This window comes from Synchiropus splendidus, chromosome 12 (assembly GCF_027744825.2).
Source record: "Synchiropus splendidus isolate RoL2022-P1 chromosome 12, RoL_Sspl_1.0, whole genome shotgun sequence".
In the NCBI taxonomy this organism is placed as follows: domain Eukaryota; kingdom Metazoa; phylum Chordata; class Actinopteri; order Syngnathiformes; family Callionymidae; genus Synchiropus; species Synchiropus splendidus.
This window is the reverse complement of record NC_071345.1, coordinates 19,976,716-19,998,715: the sequence shown is the minus strand read 5'-3', so window position 1 is coordinate 19,998,715 and position 22,000 is coordinate 19,976,716. Positions and strand designations below refer to the sequence as shown.

The following is a 22,000-nucleotide window of genomic DNA, read 5'->3' as shown; positions in this document are numbered from 1 at the left end:
CCGATTTGTCTACAAAGTCAGTGCTGAATCAGGATGTTGCTGTTCCCCATGCTTTAAAGAACACAGTCTTTGAATTAATGCAACCCAGTTGCTGCTAATCCATTATCTATTATCTTATCAGAAAGTTTTGGAGTGGGCTCAGTGAATCTGCCATTGGCCAATGCAGGTGTACTGGTTGCGATGCAAAGCAGAGGCCCATCCCCATCAGACGTCACCAATGAAAGCCACTGTTGCTTAAGAACCATTTGAAAAACTTGCATACATACTGACCTTGCCATCACAACTCATGGAAACACTTATGTACTTGTTGTTAGGGACAGTTATCAGTGATCTGTATCCAATCCAGGCTGAAACTGAAGGTTTTCTTCAGTTCTTTTTCTGATCTTGTCCATAAGCACAAATATCCTCAGATTCTCTTTGACATGTCAATATTTTTCTCATGGTGCACTTTTATTTATGCTGTTAAAATCTTATGTTTTTACTATACCAAAGCAATTGTGCACAACTTCAGTGTTGTGGTGCTTTTAGTTACCAGTATTAAGCAGCTCACATTCATAAACGCACCAGACTGGTATTGACTGATCTTAATGCTGCAGTGCCGTTTTGGCGTTTCGGTATTGCTATTATTGCTATTGGATGGGAAAATGAGGTGTTGTGCCATCCTTACTTGCTGCCCTGGATTATTTCTATGTGAACCTGCATGCTATTTCTGATCAATGCGCTATGGCAAGAATGTCTATTCGATAATTTCATTCATGAGCATGGAATCCTGAAAGTGCTTCACACTGATGATGAATAAACGCAGCAAATCAGAAGTCAGGCTTCATAGGTTTCTGCAGCGAGATGATTTTGACACTGTCTTTCATCAGAGCTCATCTTCAAATCAGTGAAATACACGTCATGGAAACAGTACAAGAGCCAAGTAGCATTTGAACAAACCAGCTCAGGATCAGTGTTGTTGGTAATACATTGATAGGGAAGTGCAGAAATAGCTGTAATACATTCCTCTGATTTACATGCTGAATGTGGGTTAGCAGGTCCTGCTCGCATGGTACACCGTACACCGTGTATATATATATATATATATATATATATATATATATATATATATATATATATATATATATATATATATATATAGAGAGAGAGAGAGAGAGAGAGAGAGAGAGAGAGAGAGAGAGAGATAGATAGATAGAGAGAAGCAATGAACGACTGTTTGGGACAGATTTTAGTTCTGTGCATGGAAAGCGGTAACTAGTCTTCTTATCAGCCTCAAGCTTTTATGAAAAAACAACATGTTAATAGTTCTAATCGTTGTTTTATTTGTTGGAGTTTTACCTGGATATAACAATGTAATTCATAGAGCATATCATTTCAAATGCAAAGGCTGCCTACAATAATATGCTGTGAAGTCACATTTATTTTTCAGTGGACTTGCTATAGTAAATGTGTATATACAGTTTATGTGTCAAATGAGTGCAAATAATGGTTCCTGATTTCAATCCTTGGGTCAGATTTTTTAAATAGAACGAAACAACATTTCAACGTTCATTTTTCCAAATCGTGCTGCACCTTCAACATCTTACGACAGAACGTTCAACAGCTTTGTTGTTCAAGTTGTCTCATGAATAAATAAATCAACAAAACAATATTTTAATGATGAGACGGCAACGACTTTTATTTTTCATTTTTATCCGTCACTATTGATGATGCGTTTGAAAGTGCGGTTGCAATTTAATCTCGCGAGAGTTGGTAAATGGCTTGAGCCGATTGGATCCCACAGTTAATCCTGATAAACCAGTGGTCAAACGTACTCTGTCGTTTCCCTGCTGCGCCACTCTCGTCGACAGCTCCGGCAGGTTTTCTTCCGCGGGATAGCGACATGATTCGGACTGTGCTTTCGAGGAGCCTCTCCAGGCTCAGCCTGTTGCAGACCTGTCGCTACTCTGCTGCCGCCGTTCCAGCACCCAACACCCAACCTGATGTCCACTTCAACAAGGTAGGTTTATGGACGTGCGCTCTCATGCGGGGAGAGAATTGAGGAATGTCTGGCAGATTTTCAGTTAAAAACTTTAAGAATATCATCAGGTGTTTATTTCAAATACATTTAAATGAATTACAAATGTGTGTATGTGCATAATCCATGCTGAAGTGTATGAATACTATTAGAATAACCTCAAATTAAATGACCATAGTTGATAGTCTACAAGTCCTACTATGGTTCCTTTGCAGGGCAGAGTCCACAGTACTTGGAGGTAATTGATAAAACAGTTGAACAAATAGTGATATAAATATGTCAATGATTATAAAAAGAGGAAAATTAGCAGTTGCATTATATAACTGCGGTGGCGCCGACCGCATGTTTATTGTTACATAACCACGAGATTGTCCGGTACCGTAAGTTTGTAAAAGTGACCTCCTATTAAAGGGATCAAGTATATTTAGGCCAAACCTCAAAAAATGTATTGTACATTACTTAACAACAAGCTTATTTCCACTTGCACTTGCACTTGCTTGATTTCACAGTAACTTGCTGTGGGTTTATTGGTCCAATTTTGCACAGCCAAACTACCTACTAAACTGCTGCCTATATCTACCAGCATATAAATGTCTTTACAGTCTTCCCCTCCTCATGATGCTTTGGAGTATTTTGTCTTGATACCTTTTCAACATGACCCTCACGACTAAACAACTGAACTTGAACAACAAATCTGCGCATTCACTGCAATGTTTTACTATTAATGTTAGGATAAGCATAAAATCAGTGCAAATAAGCTCATGAAAAATGTCAGAATGTGTTATTGAGAGTCGTGACTGATATTAAGGTGGAAGGATTTGATGCCAATTTAACACATCGAGCGGCAGAAGCAACACTAATGTTTCATCCATTCTTAATGAATTGTAAAAACGACTCGCAATCTTTGCTCTTTAATGAAAGTAATGTATTCTCAATGGACTGATGGCAACATGCCCTCTATTTTTAGTACACGTTAGGAAAACAGTTCCTGCAAATGTTTGGTTTTGTTTTTTTGCTTTGGTGTTAATCCAGCAGTCCACAACCTTAGTGCTATGAGGAGCTCTGTCCTTTCTAGTGGAATATCCCCTTCGCCTCTACTTTAATGGAAGTATCGGTAAAACAGAGTTGATCCAGTCAGTCATAAACAATACTGGACCATCTCCCAGTCCCCTATACTAGAGAACATAAGGGTTGATCCTGGCTTTAAGATGCCACGTAGATGCTGTTGCCCCATTACTCCTCAGTGTAACTATATACTTCATTCTGTGAAATATGCTGAGTCACACTGGAGAATAGACAAGTTCAAAATGAAACTTTGACCCTGAAAGGAGTGGGAGTGTTAGGGGAATACAGAAGTATGTGTTACACAACTGCGGAACAAAAACAAAATAGTGCGGGCCAAACTGCAGTAGTGAAGAGGTTAGGCTGTTCAGTGTTTAATTTCTCTGTGGGATTATTTTAGGAAAAACCGACTCGTGTTTTTTGATAAAACACATTTGGTGGCAAATGATTGTATTTTGTTGTTGAATATGCCAGTTTGAACATAAGCAGTAGATAAAGACTCTCACAACCTTCGGTTTGATGGATTGCTTTGGACCTGAAGTAGACATTCTAATCCATAGATGTTGCTCCTCTTTGTTTGGATTTCTAACTAGCATTAAATGTGTAATTGTGTCCATGTTTTCACAACTAGGCTTTGACAACTTAAGTAGCTGTAAAGGAATTGTGGTAGTGAATTTGGTTCACGACTGAACATGTTGGGGAATTAATCTAATTCTGATTTATTTTGACAATATTGCAATTGTATTGCTTTCTCCAGTATGGTCAAAACACAAGCAACAAATCGTTCAATAGTATGACCTATTGTCTATGTTGGTATGCTATTTGCAGAAAATTAAATTGTTTAAAAATCTGATAGGTGGTGGGGCGATATGGCAAAAATATCTACTTCAAAATCATGGCTTCATTTGTTTGCTCTTGAATCTTGTTATCGGCTATTGACCCAATCCAGCTGCTTAAAGTAGGATCGGCCTGTGGATACTGTGAATGAATCGATGTCCGCAGCAGCTGCACCTGGGTGTTGAGGAGAATGCTTCGTTGTGTGAATGATTATGAATAATATTAAATAAGCAAACACAAGTTTAGTTCATAATATAGTCATGCGAAAAGAGATGGAGCGGGTCATAAATCTGCTGACCGTCTGCAGTCTCATCAAAGAAACACACGGGTGGAGCTAATCAAATCTCAACTGTTGAGAGTTTCTTGTGTCCAAAGTACAATTAAAAGTAAGTGCATGAACTTCAGTCATCCACATTCGAATGGCTGGGTGTTTCAGTTTCATAGCACAGAGCTGCAGCCCATGCTGTGGTTTCCCTTTTGCTCTCACAGTAAAATGCGAATAACATGAAAACATGTTTTATGAAAAAATATTCCCGGATTTGCGTCACTTTTCACAGGTAGATTGCCTGTCTGTATGTTCCACTCCAAAATTGATGTAGTTTCGCTCATATCTCTGCAAGAAATAGAATCCTTGAGAAGCAGTGCAGCAGTGGTTCAGTAGCTTGCTGTAGCGCAGGTAACATGTTGAGTTTGGAATTCCACATCAATTCATTTTGCATTTTACTCAAAGCATGACCAGTATTATCCCACAGCATGGAGAAAAGGTCAATACTTAAACACTGGTATTGGATCAGTACGATAAAAGTTGGATGGTTGCATCCCTGCAAGTAATTAGGGATGCTTAGATCGAGCGGTCACCGATCATGATATGCTGATTTCAGTGTCATCGGTGAATGCCGATCACAACAACTGATCACGTGTGACAGCTGACGCTCTGATGAAGTCCCGCTGGCTGTGACGTGTCCGCTCCTCTCTACTCAGTGCTCACTAGACAGTGGCATGTCTGCTGTGGAGCTTCTTTCGATCAGTCATGTGAAGTTTGCATCCTGCAGCAGATGCACGGGAAAATGCTGTGCAGGGAAGCGCCTTAAAGTGGGAGTAGCTATCGGTGAAAAAGGGCTGATCTTGGAAGCAAATCTTGGCATTTAAACTCTATGTTTAGTGCTCATGATGACGCCACATACAGCGCCCGTCAGAATAATTGCATGTCTAAGAGCAGTTGCCGAGCTGCATGGAAACATTTCATCCTCCTTACACCGACACACTTTTGTTAAAAAAAACAATAGCAAGTTATTTTTGCCTTATTATATGCCTAGAGTTAAATTAATCGTTTCAATGGCGGGCTGTGGCATTGAGTGGCGCTTACCCACCATACATTTTAGAAACTTCTTAATTATTTAAATGTTGTCTCCATGTTTAACATGTTTTTGAATTTTCACATCTATGTATTGTCTTTTTTTCACTTTACACCTTTTGTTTATTAATACATGTATTTGAGAATTCAGTTTGCTAGCCTGATGTTTACCCTTTTTTCAGCTTTATTTGTTCTGAGAAAATACAGTGACTCAATTCCACCCGCACTCCCCAGGGGTGGAGTGCCACAAACTTTGCTGATCTTCAAAAATCTGATGTACGTTGTAGATCTTTTATCTTCAATATTGATTCTTTAGTCTAGGATGTTACCCGTAGCCAAGCTGATAGTGAGTAGAGTATAGTGGGATTTGGTTGTGGACAAAGCTATATTTGTCTTGTCTTTTCAGTTTTTTTGTTAATCCAAAAAATGGCTGAGCCAAACTTTAAGTTTGTTGAACTGTTTCAACCCTATTTGATACTTAATGAGAGTTGAGTGTGCTGGCCTCTTATTAAGTTGCCCTAAATGGATGTACTAAAGAGCTTGTTCCGTGAAGCTCTCATCATGCCACACATTTCATTTATGAATGGCTTACAATTAAACCCGGGGTAATTTTAAGACAGCGTCCAGATCAGAAGGAGTGATGAGAAGGTGTGACTGCTAGTGTGAGCTAGTATTCCTGATCCGGACTCTCAGGAACCTGTCATTTCCAGGCAATAGCAAAGAGTGAAACACACGGCAAACATTTGCTCAGTACCCAACCTGGTTTCAGAATAAAGACGAGTGTGTCTTGCAGTGGACCGGGTCTAGTGGGTGTGTCTCATGCCTCGCATTTGGGAAGAGGGGTTTAGTGATATGTAGACCTGGAGTACCAGGCGTGAGGGGTAGAACATTAGCAATGAAGAAAACATTGTCATAGAAAGAAAACTTCCCTCCTCTGTTGACATTACTATCTTTGTACTCAATCTTGAGTTTCATTGTGTGTTTTAGTAACAATAATTACCGTAGGGCTTCTGAGTCATAGCAACATAAATGGTGTTTACTGTCAGGCCTTGTTAAAACTAGCTCTATATTCTGATGGAGGATGGACATAATGCACTGGTGCCTACCTTCAGCATGGATGATAATTATCGCAAAATGTCTTTAAATCAGATACAATGACTGAAAGAGTTTATGTAACAATTAACAGAGTTCTAACATGGAAATTTCAAACGTATGACCAATTGGATCAAGGACAAAGTCTTGCGATTGCTTTAAATTGTTCAAGGGTACATGCTAATATTTAGCCAATTGTTATATTCAGTGCTGAAGATCTTAAAATTGAGTCAAAATTCTCATTTTGCCAAAGACAATGCCTTGTATGTTCTAGGCACCATATATTACATTTATAATATACTCTATATAAATAGAAGTTTAAATGGGACAAAGTATGTATTGTGGGGAGAATAAGGCAATGCAGTACAGTATGTGCATCAAAACAAGTTCATAGTTAAGGCGTCAGTCCAGTTAGACTTTCAGTTAAATTTCACGGTCAACAGAGGAATGAATCACTCCTTTGATCAAGAAAATAACTCCAGTGTACAAAAATAAAATGTCATTGTGAAACATGTCACAAATGCAGCAGCATATCCAAAATATCTATGTATTATATATTGATATAGCCCACTTAAAAAATGACAACAACAATGACAACAATATAACATGATCAAGTATTGCGATATTTGAGTGTGTCGATATTTTCTTACACCCCTAGTATATTTATTTTGTTTTGCTTTTTTATTTCAGCTCTTCATCAACAATCAATGGCAGGATGCAGTCAGTGGGAAAACATTCCCAACAGTCAACCCAGCAACTGGGGAGGTCATCTGCCATGTGGCGGAAGCTGACAAGGTGAACCAGTTCACTTACTGGTCCTGGTTGAGTGCTGCTCAGAGATGAAGACAATGAAAAGCGTAATTTCACACTCGTTTTCAGGCTGATGTTGATAAAGCTGTGAAAGCAGCACGCGATGCCTTCCGCTTCGGGTCACCATGGAGACGGATGGACGCATCTCATCGTGGATTGCTAATTAGCAAATTGGCTGATGCAATTGAGAGGGACGCCGCCTATCTGGCTGTAAGTAGACTTTCGCTGTACCTGCCAACATACCATTAGCTATGGAGTTGTCCTTCTGGTCGACTAGTGATAAGCAATGATTTGACCTCCTTACGAAGGTAATGATGAATCAGATAAGCTTTTCCATTTGAAATCCTTCTGATTCTGCAGTTGTCACACAATAGATGAAGAATTAATCTGTCGACTAAGTGTAACCTCTTAGTAGATGTTTGTTGCGCCAACGTGCATTTGTGTCTCTTTCCCATGTTTCTCAAAACCGATGTTTCATTGTCACAATGTCAAGATTTAACTGCTGTAAGTTAATTTGCTGCTTATAAAAATTTGAATTGTGTGATAAAACCTGCTAAGACAAGTGAAAATATCTTCTGTTGCACGATTACTGTGTGATCTCTGCCCCTCCGGTGTATTTAAGATTCTTTAACTACTGTTAAAAAGCTTGTGCAAGTGTTTGACATGGGTCTTTACAGGAGCTGGAAACCCTTGACAATGGAAAACCATACGTTGTGGCCTACACTGTGGATCTGCCCAATGTGGTGAAGTGTCTCAGGTAACTGACTGGACTTTTTGCTTGGACATTTCTTGGAATGTTTTTTAACTCCATTTTGAACTTAGTCCGCTGACATTGGGAAGCATTTATAGTTTTTTTTCCTCACTTGTGACTTGTTGATTAAAGAACAAATTGCAGCTTGTGAACAAGCTAGTGCGGTCTATATTGCAGTACAGTGGGACATTAGAACTGCATTTGTTCCTCTATTTGGTAATTGTTTCAGTTGAATTGAACTTGTGATCGGAGTAATTATTCTGTTACTCCTTTGTAAATCCTAAATTCTCTGGTAGTTTTATTTAACTAATATATTTATTAACTATTTTATCATTTATCATTCACTCATAAGTAAGTTGCCACAGGAAGCTTGTAGAAGCAGTCCAATAAACGGTGCTCAGATGAGGTGGTACAGTCCATGCTAAGTCATAAGGGTTCAGGCCTGAGAGAAAACAGTGCTTGAAAACCAGGTTTTGAAGGCAGGTAGGGTTGTGCCCAGTGCAGAATCTGCTCACAGTATTGGACAGCAGTGAAAAGCAGGTGTGGAAACGCTGCTGAACAGCTGTAACTGAAGTGACACACTCTTCTAGTTTCTCCCCTGTCCCAAGGTTTCCATAAAATGGAGACATTTTCCTGGGCTGTCACTGCTATGAGCCATGAGAAAAAGTTGAAGAGTAAAAGCTGTATAGCTCTGGAGGCCTGACTCTGTCGCAACAATTACAGCTATTTCACCATCACTGACTCCCACCTTCAACTGTGAACTTGCCAACATTCCAAGGTGTGATGTGCTAGCCAGAAAACTGGAGGGTTATTCATGTCTTCTCACTTGCGTTCAGGTACTATGCTGGGTGGGCTGACAAGTGGGAAGGAAAGACAATCCCCATCGATGGTGATTTCTTCTGCTACACCAGACATGAGCCTGTTGGAGTGTGTGGACAGATCATCCCGGTGAGACATGGCAACCACACATCCAGTTCAGTCAGGCAGTCAGTTTATTGAGCATAAGTGGACTGCTCTCTATGGTTGACAGTTTGGTTGTAATGTAGATGATGAATCCATCCAGATTGAGGTGTGAAATCTAAATCAGTTAAATAAGACAGACCAGTAACATAAGGATTTATTGACTTGTTTGATGAAGTGAACAGATAGCTGGTGACTTTTTACGCCCAGTTTCAATGTGCATTTGTTTTTAACTCTTGCCCTCCTAATCTTCATTGCTATCCATGTCATAATGCTCTAGGAAGGCATCTGTGTTTGCTGCCTTTTGTGCATAATGGCAACATGATGGGTTGAATTAAAATGATTGTTAAATATCTAGCAGGTAACAGTGTATTTAAAATGGGTTGATAAAAGAATGATTAAAGGAATAAGGGGAAAATGAATCAGGATAATGACAGTTTTTGCTGCATAAAAACCCTGTGATCTTTAAATAGATTTACACTGTTTAATTAGAATATTACGCTTTGTTATAACAAGCAGGATAAATTCAGCACACTTTAATTCATCTAGGTATTATCAGGTCTGTCAGAGTTGGCACTTGCGTGTGACATCTTTTCTGTGTTGACCATCTGAATTTCACATCCACTGTCGTGTTTGCACCACATTTTTGGTTGAAGCAGATCTTTGTGAGTACACACTGCATCCTACTTTAAGTTCCTCTTGCACTTCTCCTGGTTTCTTTCAGTGGAATTTCCCTCTGTTGATGCAAGCATGGAAACTTGGCCCGGCTCTGGCGACCGGCAACACAGTGGTGATGAAAGTGGCTGAGCAGACTCCACTGACAGCCCTCTATGTGGCCAGCCTGATCAAAGAGGTACGACACCGAATAATGTTAGAAAGAAATTGAGGTTTGATTGTACCTGAATAATGGCTGATGGTGAATGGCTTTGTCTCCTGTGAGTTTGTGGACCAGATTGGGATCAACAATCACAAATAATGCTCCCGGCAAAAGTGTGCGATTTACAATAGCTGCGATCAGGGGCACAGTCTTAAATAAAATCTACTAAGTGGTGACTCAATAATGATGGTGTCCTTCCAAATGTGTTTCAAAGGTTGGTTTTCCTGAAGGTGTGGTGAACATCTTGTCTGGCATGGGTCCTACTGCTGGTGCTGCTGTTTCAGGGCACATGGACGTTGACAAAGTTGCTTTCACTGGATCCACAGAGGTATGACACTAGGAAGTCAAATAGATGTGGGAATTACATACATGTTCTGGAACACGGAGTCTGTTGGCCTGTGAAACATTGTTTGTAACCCCTGAAGTAGATGATTAGCCACTTATTGATCTTTGTAGTAGTATGTTAAATCTGTGTTTGCTCCAGTGCTGAGGGGCAACTTTTGGAGAATACAGAGTTTTTGCAATGTTATTTTTTGTCTTCAAAATTCTGCACCAGATAATATAGTGTACACACAAACTGGTGCAAGTCTGTTGTGATGGAAAAAAAACACTTCTTGCATGCATTACCACAACCCAGTCATATAGATCTCAGAGAGAACTCAGAGTTCTTCCCTATGTCGACAGGGACCTGGTCTCCACCACATTGTGAAGAGGTACTGTAGAGGCTACAGCAGTAGCTTTGTGAGGCTGAGAGGAGTGTTTCTCCCACTGCTACTAGGGGTAGCAACAGCTTAGGAGCAGCTCTGCTGTAGGTCATGGTTCATTCGCTGTCAGACGCTGTGAAGCCAAACAAATTCCATTCACCAAGGAAGGAGGGGACCTCATTTCAGAGGAGAAGCAGAGGGAGGGGCAGCTCCCTCAGACATACGGGAGCTGAAGAGGAGCGCAGGCAGTGGACGTTCATGAGAAAATAGATTGTCTTGATGTTTCAACAATTAAGGTGTCCTGGATCATGTTTTTGAATGAATTGATTTATTGTCGAGCCCTAATAGAAAGGCTTGGTGAGGGTTTCTTAAAATGATTTTTAGGAAAACTAGGGCGTCCTGCCTAAAAGTAGGACTTCTAATTTCAGTACTGGCAATCTGCAGGACACCTGGTACCCTGTCCAATGACGTGATGTTGGGAGTTATTTATTAGTAAAATATACCACAATGTTCCTTACAGGTGAGAGAGCATGGGAAGGACAGAGGAAACAAGGGGGGCTAATAAGAAAACATCCTTTAAATCTAGTTGAATGAGATGGTGCTGATCAGTCCAATTGCAGCGAAAATGTCTGTCCTGCAGGTGGGACAGCTAATCCAGCAAGCGTCTGGCAGCAGCAACCTGAAGAAGGTCACGCTGGAGTTGGGAGGCAAGAGTCCCAACATCATCCTATCTGATGCCAACCGTACGTCTGAAGCTACAGGCTGTTGTTTACTACTACTGTTTTATAGCACTTAAATTAATATGGTTTACATAGCAAATGTTTATAATTATTCATGAATCCTGCACAAATATTTGTAGTTCTTTGCACTTTATTAGTTCAAGCTATTAAACAGAGAATTAATAATTATTCGAAAGGAACATGAGCTCGTGTTCTCAACAACTTCTCAGTTGTGTGATTGTGTGATGACAAACATGACAATGACTAGCAACAAACAAGGTCAACTCTCCACTTGGGAGCGCCGATCGAATGGTCACCTATTATGATTGACCGATATCAGCGGGACTGGTGAAGGCTGATCACCACCTGTCAATGTCGATCACAAAAACTGATTATGTGTGACAGCTGGCCCCGCTGGTTGTGATGTCAGTATGTTAATATTTCAAGGACATGGCAAATTCTCAAGAGATTCACCAGACATATCATATATCGAATTAAATAGTTTTCAGTTGTCCTTTGGACAGAATAGATTTTTCGATTTTTTCCCCCTCCTTGAAGTGGGGAATTAAAATGATTCAATGTTTCATTTTTTCACATCATGTACACTGTAGGTCGCTTACAAATTCATTGTCAATCCATGTGATCAGTGTCAGTGATCAGTGGTGATCGGCACTCTGGCTGGGTCTACAGGAAAATCACGAGAGCTATTCAAATACTGTTAAAAAGGTTGTATTTATACTTAAAACTATGACAGACCAACGTGTCGTTGTCCATTGGTTGCACTTAGGACCCAACTGCAACACACTGGTAGTTATGGCTTAATTTAAAAAAACACTTCATAGTTCTTGGTGACATTTTGTCCTCATCCCTTTCATTCTTAGAAAGTCCAAGATACATGTCTGAATGTTGTTTGTCTTTTCCATCCTTTTTCCATCTAGTGGAAGATGCAGTCGAGCAGTCGCATTTTGCTCTGTTTTTCAACCAAGGCCAGTGCTGCTGTGCTGGTTCCCGCACCTACGTCCAAGCCGACATATACGATGAGTTTGTTGAACGCAGTGTGGAGAGAGCCAAAAGACGAGTGGTGGGCAACCCCTTCGACTTCAAGACTGAGCAGGGGCCACAGGTGAGACTGCTGTTTCAGTGTGAAATTAGGTATCTACGGACAAAAGTTTCTGTTTCGATCAACACAAAATAACAATGGGGACAATGTAAAATGTGTTTGTTTTCTAATGCTCCAATGGTTGAGCAGTGTTTTGGAGAGTGTTGTGTTGGTATGAAGTGCAGCTCAATAACACAGCTTCTTCCAAATGGGTTAGATGACAAGAAGGAAACATGAAAAACATGTGATTCACAGGTCAGTTGAAGTTCAACAAAAGAACTTGTGTTGACTTGCATTATTACAGTATAGACGGTGAGTTGGAGGATGTGCTGTGAGGAACAACTGTAATAGTAAATTAATGTAAAAAAAAAGACTTTCCCTTCATTATCTTGATTTTTTTAATTAACTCTGCTTACTGGACATTTTGCTTAGGGCCATAGTGTCATATAGAACATATGACTACAGCAATATCTTTGACCACAACTGGTGTCTTGTGAATGAGCTACAAAAATTTGTGACATTCCCGCAAATTTTGAGACTCACTAACATTATGGGTTCGTTTGTCGTTTTGAGTGTGTCCCAAACATGCTCATTCCAGTGCTCTCACGTCTCCCATCCAGGTGGATCAGGAACAGTTCAGTAAGATCTTGGGCTATATCAGCAGCGGCAAAAGAGAAGGAGCCAAACTAATGTGCGGAGGAGACGCAGCCACAGACCGAGGATACTTCATCCAGCCGACTGTGTTCGGAGATGTCCAGGACAACATGACTATCGCGCGAGAGGAGGTAGGCAACCCACAGCTATTGAAATGCAATTTGCACTGATGAGAAGGCTAGCGTCTCCACAAAAGGTCAGAGAAATGTTTACCTCAAAGTATGACATCATAATCCTGCGCCAATGAGACTGAGCTTTTCTCCATTGGGCCCATCTTGGCTGAAGAGTTTGAATATTCACATTCAGAATCTGAGTCAGTCAAATCTGCTCTCCGCTATGCTCTTACTATGAAACTACAACCTCCCTTGACTGGGGGCACTTATCAGTTTTGTCTCACTCCAAAACAGTCCTAGAAACACATGCACAAGTGTTGCTCAGACGGAAGTTACAAGTGCCCCAATTTGCCTGTGTAACGTAGTAACTATAACAGGCTCCAGATTTGCTGCTTAGCTTGTTGCGAGGTTCCCATACAGTATTGAAACTGTTGACTACCCCCACTGTTTCTTATGGAGGTTAGGAAATACTGTGGGAGGGGAAAGGTTTATTTCAACTGAAAGCCTAATGCATCGGTGTGAAATGCAGTCATACTAGGACAAAAACCATCAGTATGTTGTGCCTTTGGAGTGAGAATGTCTTGGTCAGTATGTGACTTTGTCGGAGTGAAGATGCGTTTGACTCTCAGTAAATGTGCAGTGTAGCTCAGTTCAACATAGCTGGCACGGTCCTAAAGTTGAAGATGTGATTTTCTCCAACGGAATCGGTCACCAGAAATTGGTGTATAACAGGACAGAAATGAAATGAAGATGTTGAGCTACTGCAGATGATTGTTTCTGTTCTAGGAAATGCCATGTGATTTATTGAAATTTGTTTCAATGCTCAAGTATGTCCTTTAATTTTGTGCGAGCAATAAGTGCATTCTCTGTAAGGACTGAGGACCTCTCATGCATCAGTGCTGTCTTTTCACTCTGCTAAATTTCAAACGGAAAGATCACGACCCTTGAAAGTTCAGCAATGCTATAAATAACCAGCTCTCTGTCAACAAACCAATGTGGACTCCCAGTTGAAGCCAAGAGATAGTGTTTCGTCCCGCTAAACTAGAGGAAAAAAAGAAAAGGATGTCATAATTTGAAGTGCACCATATTTAATGATGTCCTCATGTGAATAGTTGGTAATCATTTCATTTTTTGCTTCCCTGTTGATGTCCATGGCTATCTTTTCCAGATCTTTGGGCCGGTGATGCAGATCTTGAAATTTAAGACCATAGAGGAGGTGCTAGAGAGAGCCAACAACAGCCAGTATGGGCTTGCCGCTGCCGTGTTCACCAAAGATCTGGACAAGGCTCACTACGTCAGCAACGGACTTCGAGCTGGAACTGTCTGGTATGAAACTTCAGCTTGCACTGTAGCTCAGGGTGAGGCCACATAAGGGGTGTCAGTGCGGGTTGGATGGCTTTCACAGCACTGGGGGTAAAGCCATCCCTCACACCAGGTGTGCTCTCATGTTTTCAAACAAAATGTTTACAGCTGGCTTATTACTTCTGTTTGGAATGTTCACTAGATAATGTGTCCCTCTTCACAGGATCAACTGCTATGATGTGTTCGGGGCCCAGGCTCCCTTCGGAGGCTACAAAGCTTCAGGAATTGGTCGGGAGCTGGGACAGTATGGCCTGGACAACTATACAGAAGTCAAAACTGTAAGTGTAAATCATCGCTGTGAGACAGTGTGTGTAGTCAGGCTGTCCCCCTGGAAGGAATGCAGTAGAAGCTCAAAATAAAATCCCAGTTTAACCACTGGTCAATGACTGTGGTAATTCCGTTTTCTCCCAACAGGTGACCATCAAAGTGCCACAGAAGAACTCCTAGTAACGCAGTGGCAACAGGCTGCGGAGCAAGGAGGGTTTACTTACCCAGAAGTGCCATTTACTCAAATCTTTCAGTGTGCAATACACAACTTGTCATAGAGGTGAAGATTTGCTGTGATCACACCAGTTCCATGTTGAAATTTCAGCCAGGTTCATTTTGCTAATAAAATCAGATATTGTTCTTGTCCAATAAATGCTTTTGCACAAATTCTGTTGGTCAATATTTGTCGTGTTTTTTCCTTAAGTGTGATGTTGTGCGACAGAAAATGACCAGTAACCTGAATCAGGAGTTTCCATTGCGGAAAATTGGGTGGTGGAGGGGGGTGAGTCTTATCTAGGAGCTGCCCAAGGACACAAACTGCAAACAACGTATATTTGTTATCTAAAAGATAGAACCAGACAAAGATTATTCTTTTATGAACTATAAACCCTTTTATTCCATGAAATCCTGTGTTGGCAGGGAAGCCCAAGGATCTGAGGTCGAATAAATGGATGTAGAAACTCCTCACACAGCTGCTACGCTGTTACAGTTCACCTGTTGTCAGCTCCACATACAGTAGAAAAAGCAGTAGAAGCATTTAGCTCACACAGCCTGGATTTACCTGGAGTGTTGAGTGTTGCCCCTTGTATTTGCTGACATGAATGGATGGTGTGGATTAAACTGAAGTAGAGGCCTCCTCAGTTGTGATCCCCCCCTTCACAAACCTCTGAACCGGACCCATCTGCCCGTGAAGCTGGAGTTAGGCAGCGTAGTTACCACTACAGAAGAATGGCTGACATGCTCTTGAAGGATCTTGGTGGCGACAGGATCTTGTTCATTCATCTTCACTGCTCTGCTGTGCTGACCACGACTGAGGGGTCCTGCTTTTTTGGTTCTAGAGTCACAGTTGGACCCGACTGCACAACTGAGGTCTTTGAACTCTCCATGGTGATCAGGCTGGCCAGATTCTGATCTTCTGGTTTGTTGACCAGGTAGCATGTTCATCTCTCTTGGCCACTCAGACTCACCACTGCCTCCTTCGTCCGACTTCAACAGCATGTACTCGTCCATGTCAGGGTCCAGTATCCTTTCAGGCTCCATTTGCTGGTCAGATATGTTGCTTTTAATGGTGTTATTCACAGAAGTTCCTCCTGCAGATGAGTGTGGTGGAGCTGCACTCTCAGCATCAGAGGAGCCAAAATAACCAAACTTGCTGCCAGCTTGGAGAACTGAATGACCTGAAGTTTCATTGTGCTTCTCTGTCCTTGGCTTGTGATGGCAGTCTGCTTCCTCGTCATCAGAACATGTCTTGGTGATCAGGACTGCAGTAGAGCCATCACTGCCAAAGCCTGATGAGCTGTTGGTACCGGAATATGTGAATAAGTCAGATGAAACATTTCCACTACCCGAAGACTCTTCAACTCCAAGAATGGATTTTGGTCTGGGGTGCAGCGTCCCGCCAAATTGTAAGGAATTGGTTCCAGGGCTTGTCTCCTTCCGGACCTCCACTTCTACTTGATGTGTGGACGTAGGCAGTTGAGCCTGTGGTTCTGTTCCAGAAGCAGGCACCCAACTTGGTCCCCTGCTGTTCTTCAAGTCAGTTTCTTTAGCTTGTTGGACAGAAATCCCTGGGAGACTGGAGTGCAAATCGGGTCTGCCTTCAGTCCTCTCTTCCACCTCCCAGTCTATCCCTCCCTCGTCCTGAGAGGACTTTAGTCCAGTGCGCCAGCCATGACTGCTGACCATGTTCGTCAGAGCTAAGGAAGAGACAGACACGAGTTTAAGTCCAGAGTGAAGAACAGAATAAGAAATGTGTCTGTTCCAGCATTTGTAATCATCTTATTTTAGTAGTGCAATTTCAAATAATAATAAATAGTATTCATTAATAGGAAAATAATTAATAAGAATTAATGAATTAATAGGCCTAAACAGTGTTCCACAGACCACTTTTCAGGGATTTAAAAAGACAAGACCATTTACAAAAGACAATACAGTGGCTCATTAAAGTTCCTTGCCATTATTACATGTTGGACATGACTCACTTTTCTCTGAGTCAGCACATTTGAAGTCACAACAGGCACACACTGAGGTAGATGTATGTAGCTCCTCCCACCTTCAAATAAAACAGTGATTCATTAAATCAAAAGAGAAAATTTGTCACCAAACCTTATTATCGTCAAATTATTTTCAGCTTCTGACGAGTAACTGAGTTGGAAGATGAACACAATGACAGTGTAGGTTGGTCAAGACGTGTCATTCCTGCAATGGTGAGGCTTCACTTGAGACTTTTTCAGTAGGATTTGAGAAAAAATATCTTTTGAACCAATGAAATGATTTTGGAAAAGCTTGGCAGCCTCTTGAATATAGCTGAATATTTCAATAGATCATTTGTCTGGACGTTGCAGACCTGACAGTGTTTTAATATAAATACAGTCATCTGGAAACAACATGCTTTCACTGCTCAGCATAGCATCATGTCTCCTGGCAAAATACATGAGAATTCTTTCACTGCACTTCACACATAAAAATTTTGATTCAAATACTGGCTTAATATACAGATTACTGCAAAGTGTTGCTTATTTGAACACAAACTTACTCGACTATTTAGCTACCCAATTAAAATGTTTTTCAATTCTCCACATTTTCCACCACAAGACTGCAGATTTTATTGTGAGATGTTGAAACAAACATTCCACTGGTGCTGTTGTAGGAGTGCCCACAACACCGCGCCTGGTGATGCCACCCTGCAGGCCTGCGCTAGTTCATCGTGAGGCACGTTACACAAGACAAACAGGGAGACATGTGTTCTCATGTCACCAAGAGGTGAGCATGCAATGTCATCGAGCAACCCTTCCATTACTATCAGTCATATGTTTTGGTTCATTTTCTAGGATCTCCTGGACATCTAACGTGGAATTCACATGCCAGTAGGTGACGTGTGTATATATATATATATATATGTATATACTCGTATGTATGTATGACTCAAATTTGGATCATCACTTGAGAAAATCTGTCTACATTTCAAATCAAGAAAAGACACCAGGTGACCTAACCCCATCCCAAATTAAACAATCGCTAGTCAACTAGTCAAAGGTTTGGTGCCCTTCATCAGATTGGGGACTCGGCATTCATGACGACTTCTCCCAGGGTGTAGCGACCTGGTAAAGGAGCTAAAAACTCCAATCGAGCCATCACAAGCGCAAAATTCAGTGATGCGATATTAGCAAGCATGTAGTCATTTGAAACACCTCTCCATTCAACATGCAAGTTGAATACTTTTACCAGTAAAAGTTACCAAACATCTTCAGTTCATTCGCAGAAGTGACTCTTTACCTGCCACTGGACAAGTTGTAGTTGCAGAACTTGGATTTCTGAGAGGTGCTCACATCTACTGACATGAAACAGTGAAGGAACAGCACCTGTGAACAAACAAGCAACACATGTGTGATGTGGATTACTGCACTCTGACTGCTCACATCTTTGTGGTGAAAAGAAATGTAACATTCTCATCTTGGAGAGTGCACAAGGGATGGAATTTGAGCACCTTAACGCCTGACTGATCTACGCCACTCACTTGGGAGACGGGGCTGAACAGGAAGGTGTCCACGGAGAACTTCACAACACTGCCCCCTCCTGACCAGATCCAGGACCTGCTCCCTTCCCTACGGCTGTCAGTCATGCAGCTGAAATAAAACACCAATCTTAGACAACTGCTCAGAAGAAGACGGTGGAAATAAAAGTTGGTATGTCACTAACCCGTAGTTGGTTATGATGTCCACTTTTAGACCCAGGTTTGGGTCCTTGGCGCTCGTGATAAAGCACGAGTCCACATAGAGCCGCTCCCCTGGTAAGAGCGTCTTGGCCTCTGCCACGAAAAACACCGGCTCTCCCAAGTGAAACCAGTGGCCCGGAGGTAGAGGTTCCCACTGAGCTACACAAGCACGATCAAGCGTTGCTTAAAACATACGAGCAAGGACAAACTACAAGTTTGAACATTCCTCAGTCAGCATGCTGATACTGTCAGCACACTGACATTGTCTAACTTTGAATCTTAAATATTTATAATTGGGAAAAAGGTGTGTTACCGTTGCTGACAACCAGGCTGAAGCGGAGTTTACTCTTCATACTCCTTAGGAAGGTAGCATGCTGAACCATTGGTCTATAGCCCACCTGGTAGGAGTAATGGAACCTGAAAAATAGAGGCGCACTCCGCGTCTAAGTCTAGTTAGGAAATTACCGATGATGTCGATGTGCCATCAGTGGGAAACTGCCTCTGTGTTGAGAAGTAGGAGGTTTGGATAATACTTAAACGCACCCACATAAAAGTGAGTTTTACGAGTGCTTTAAAGATGGAGGTACATGTAGCGTTTTGGCTCTCTGCTCCAAAGCCTATAAACCCTGACAGGAAAGGCTTGGTTGCCATTAGATCCAAGTCTTGACTTGTGGACAACAGAGAATTACAGGGTCCTTGCTGGCTTCATCAGCAGTTCTACAATGCTAGAGTCAGTTGGAAGTTTTGCTGCTGAGTTCTGAACCAGCTGGAGGAGTGACAGAGATTTCTTGTTGATGCCAGTGAGGAGAGAGTTACAGTAGTCCAGGTGGGAGAACATGATCCCGCAGGTATGTTTTTAAGTCAGCATGTGAGATCATGGGAAAAAAATAAATAATAATAAATAAAATAGCATGACGAGAGTTCACTTATGTTTTGGGACAGGAAGCCAAGCTATCAGGGAAGCTAGGAGAGTTTTGTGAGGAAAAAACTAATGCTGAAGGCAAATTTTGCGGCGTCCAGCTGGTGAGATCATCGTGACATGCTAGGACAGTAGCAACTCCTTGAGATTACATTATGGGTCAGTAAATGTGTCGACCACATAGCAGTGGAAGGATGTGGTGATGCTGGATGATTTGTCCAAGAGTTAGCATGGCGCTCAAAAATAACATGGGACCGAAAATAGGACCTAGTGGAACACCGCAGGTACATCTGGACACTGATGAAGGAAGGATCCTGACGGTGGTGACTGAAGAAGTCCTGTCTGAGATGTGTCTTGGAACCAGCTTTGATTTGGAGGCTCTCAGGTAAAACTTCATGATCAACACTATGGAAAGCTGCACTGCGGTCTAACAGAAAAGAATTAAGACGGCTGCTGCCAAGAGGAGGTTGTTAAGTACTTTTAAAAGTTTGTTCCAGATTAGAATTGGCACCATCTATAAAATCCACCAGCGAGGACCTCATAGTGTGAAAACAATCACCTGTTGTAGTAGCAGTGGATGGGGAGGTGGAGGGCCACAGCTCTGATGAGCGGGCCCTCTGGGGACAGTGGCGGTGTGGACGACAGGATGTGTGTGTACACCAACTGACCGCCAACCACCTGAAAGACAGCAGCGGCCAGAAGTCTGGATTTTTAAACTAAAAAATGGGGTACATATGAACAGAAAATTACACAACAAAACCAACAGAACTAGTCATGCAGAGTTCCTTTTCCTGATACATGTCTCATGTACACATCCTTCTTATTACAGCAGTTCATTTGACATCCTCTAGATCCACTCAGGGTTGGTTGCTCTGTCCCATCAGCAGGAATGATCGCATTCCACGATATTCAACAATACCTCTCGGTGGTGAATACTTCTGCCTGGTCTAAAACGAACCGCTCTGTCGGTCGCATCAGCGGGTCAATGAAGGCGTGACAGGTGGGAGCTCACCTGAGATCGTCCTCCGCAGTCGGCTGGTCTGAAGTAGAAGAAGAGGAAGCGCGAGCTGACGAGGTCAGCCTGGCACGAGCCCACCCTGAACACTGTGGCGCTCCAAGCGTTCGCCTGGAGACGGTCCACGCGGACAGTCACCCGATCAGTTCCGCACCAAACCTCCACAGCGCGGTCCCGTCTCTCGGGCACAGCCAGGGGCGGGAGGCTGGACGGGAACAGCAGCGCATAGAGTTCATGGGGGAGCGATCTGCGTAGAGGCTGGTAGAAGGCCGATGGTAGTTCAGGCTGCGGTCGAAAGAACTCCGGAACCACTGTGGACTGAAACACAGCCGGACCGCTCAGGGGAAGCGGCTGGAGCATCTGATGGGGAACAAGCGGACGATCTGCGTGCTGGTAGACCGGAAGGCGATAGAAAGAAGGGGTCCCGATCACGTTATTGTTTGCTTCAGTGGAAACGTATTCCTCCGGCCACGTAGACACCTGCACCGGCCGTCCAGCGGTCAGAGCGCAGACCACCGTGCCGAGGAGCCAAGCTACCGTCCTCATGACTGAGAGGACAGGAGCTCTTAGCGCGGCCACTCAACCTGTTCTCCGCTCTCCGGCTGCTTCATTATGACACCTGGTGGCACGCTGAGGGGTGGAGACACCTGCTGCTCGACAAAATAATCGCACGCAAACGCAAATCGGCAAGGTCATTCGTGGCAGCGCCATTTGGACATGACTCTGACTGTGGACCTTTAAACCTGGTTGGTATTGAATCCCAGAAACAAAGCATGAAGAATGTCAACTGGGGAGTTGTGGATCAGGAATTCCTGCAGAGCTTGGACCCTCAGTTAGGAGCCAGATCCAGCTTGGAACTAGATCAAATGACTGGACCTCCACTGGAATCTCCTCATGTGAGAAAAGCTCACACCAGAAGGGAAGCTACCGTGAACCACAGTAGGGACATTAAAGATCCCTCTGGTCAACCACTATGTGACTCAGCACCAGGTCGCTCCAGTTCACCACAAGCCCCAAAGGAGTGATGTGGCCCAACTGGGAATGAAAGGAAATCTCTACAAAAATATGGAAATCTCTTTCACTAAATCTTAGAGCTCACAAAGGCTCATGTACTCTATATCATCTTGAGCCAAACAGACTCCAGCATAAACATATGAGGCCGGATCATTAAGTCCAAATCACACCAAAAGATTTTTTTCGTGTGGGTCATTATTCCTGACTGACTGTAGATAATCAACAGTGCTGCATTAATTTCATGGTCTGGAGACCAGTGTAACAGGAGGCTAACTAATCTAAACAGAAACAAAACAATAGAAATCATAGACAACAACAGTGGCTACAGACTTGACACAAAATTATCATAATATTCACAAATCATAAATGTGTCACTTAAGCCACCAAAATCGAATCCACAAAAATGCAGTACAAAAAACTCAATTCAATGCAGCAGGTGT

At 42.3% G+C, this 22,000-nt stretch overlaps 2 protein-coding genes across 3 annotated transcripts; one reads left to right on the top strand and one right to left on the bottom strand.

The window, feature by feature from the left end:
• The first annotated feature begins 1,773 nt into the window (after positions 1-1,773).
• On the top strand, positions 1,774-15,065 carry LOC128768184 (aldehyde dehydrogenase, mitochondrial-like). The gene is made up of 13 exons (XM_053880872.1): positions 1,774-1,999; positions 7,053-7,157; positions 7,242-7,382; positions 7,850-7,929; positions 8,760-8,871; positions 9,608-9,736; positions 9,975-10,088; positions 11,105-11,207; positions 12,122-12,306; positions 12,903-13,067; positions 14,218-14,375; positions 14,575-14,689; positions 14,826-15,065. The coding sequence occupies exons 1-13, from the start codon at positions 1,883-1,885 to the stop codon at positions 14,856-14,858; spliced, it is 1,557 nt and encodes a 518-aa protein (XP_053736847.1). The 5' UTR covers positions 1,774-1,882; the 3' UTR covers positions 14,859-15,065.
• On the bottom strand, positions 15,048-21,543 carry LOC128768183 (uncharacterized). 2 transcript variants are annotated; one of them, XM_053880870.1, is made up of 8 exons: positions 20,544-21,543; positions 20,091-20,209; positions 18,926-19,029; positions 18,597-18,771; positions 18,415-18,523; positions 18,174-18,259; positions 16,880-16,950; positions 15,048-16,594 (listed from the first exon to the last, which is right to left on the bottom strand). In XM_053880870.1, exons 1-8 carry the CDS (start codon positions 21,090-21,092, stop codon positions 15,555-15,557), a joined length of 2,253 nt encoding a protein of 750 aa, XP_053736845.1. In that variant the 5' UTR covers positions 21,093-21,543; the 3' UTR covers positions 15,048-15,554. The 2 variants fall into 2 exon arrangements, with proteins under 2 accessions (XP_053736845.1, XP_053736846.1); XM_053880871.1 differs by having other exon boundaries at positions 18,597-18,705.
• Positions 21,544-22,000: the final 457 nt, after the last annotated feature.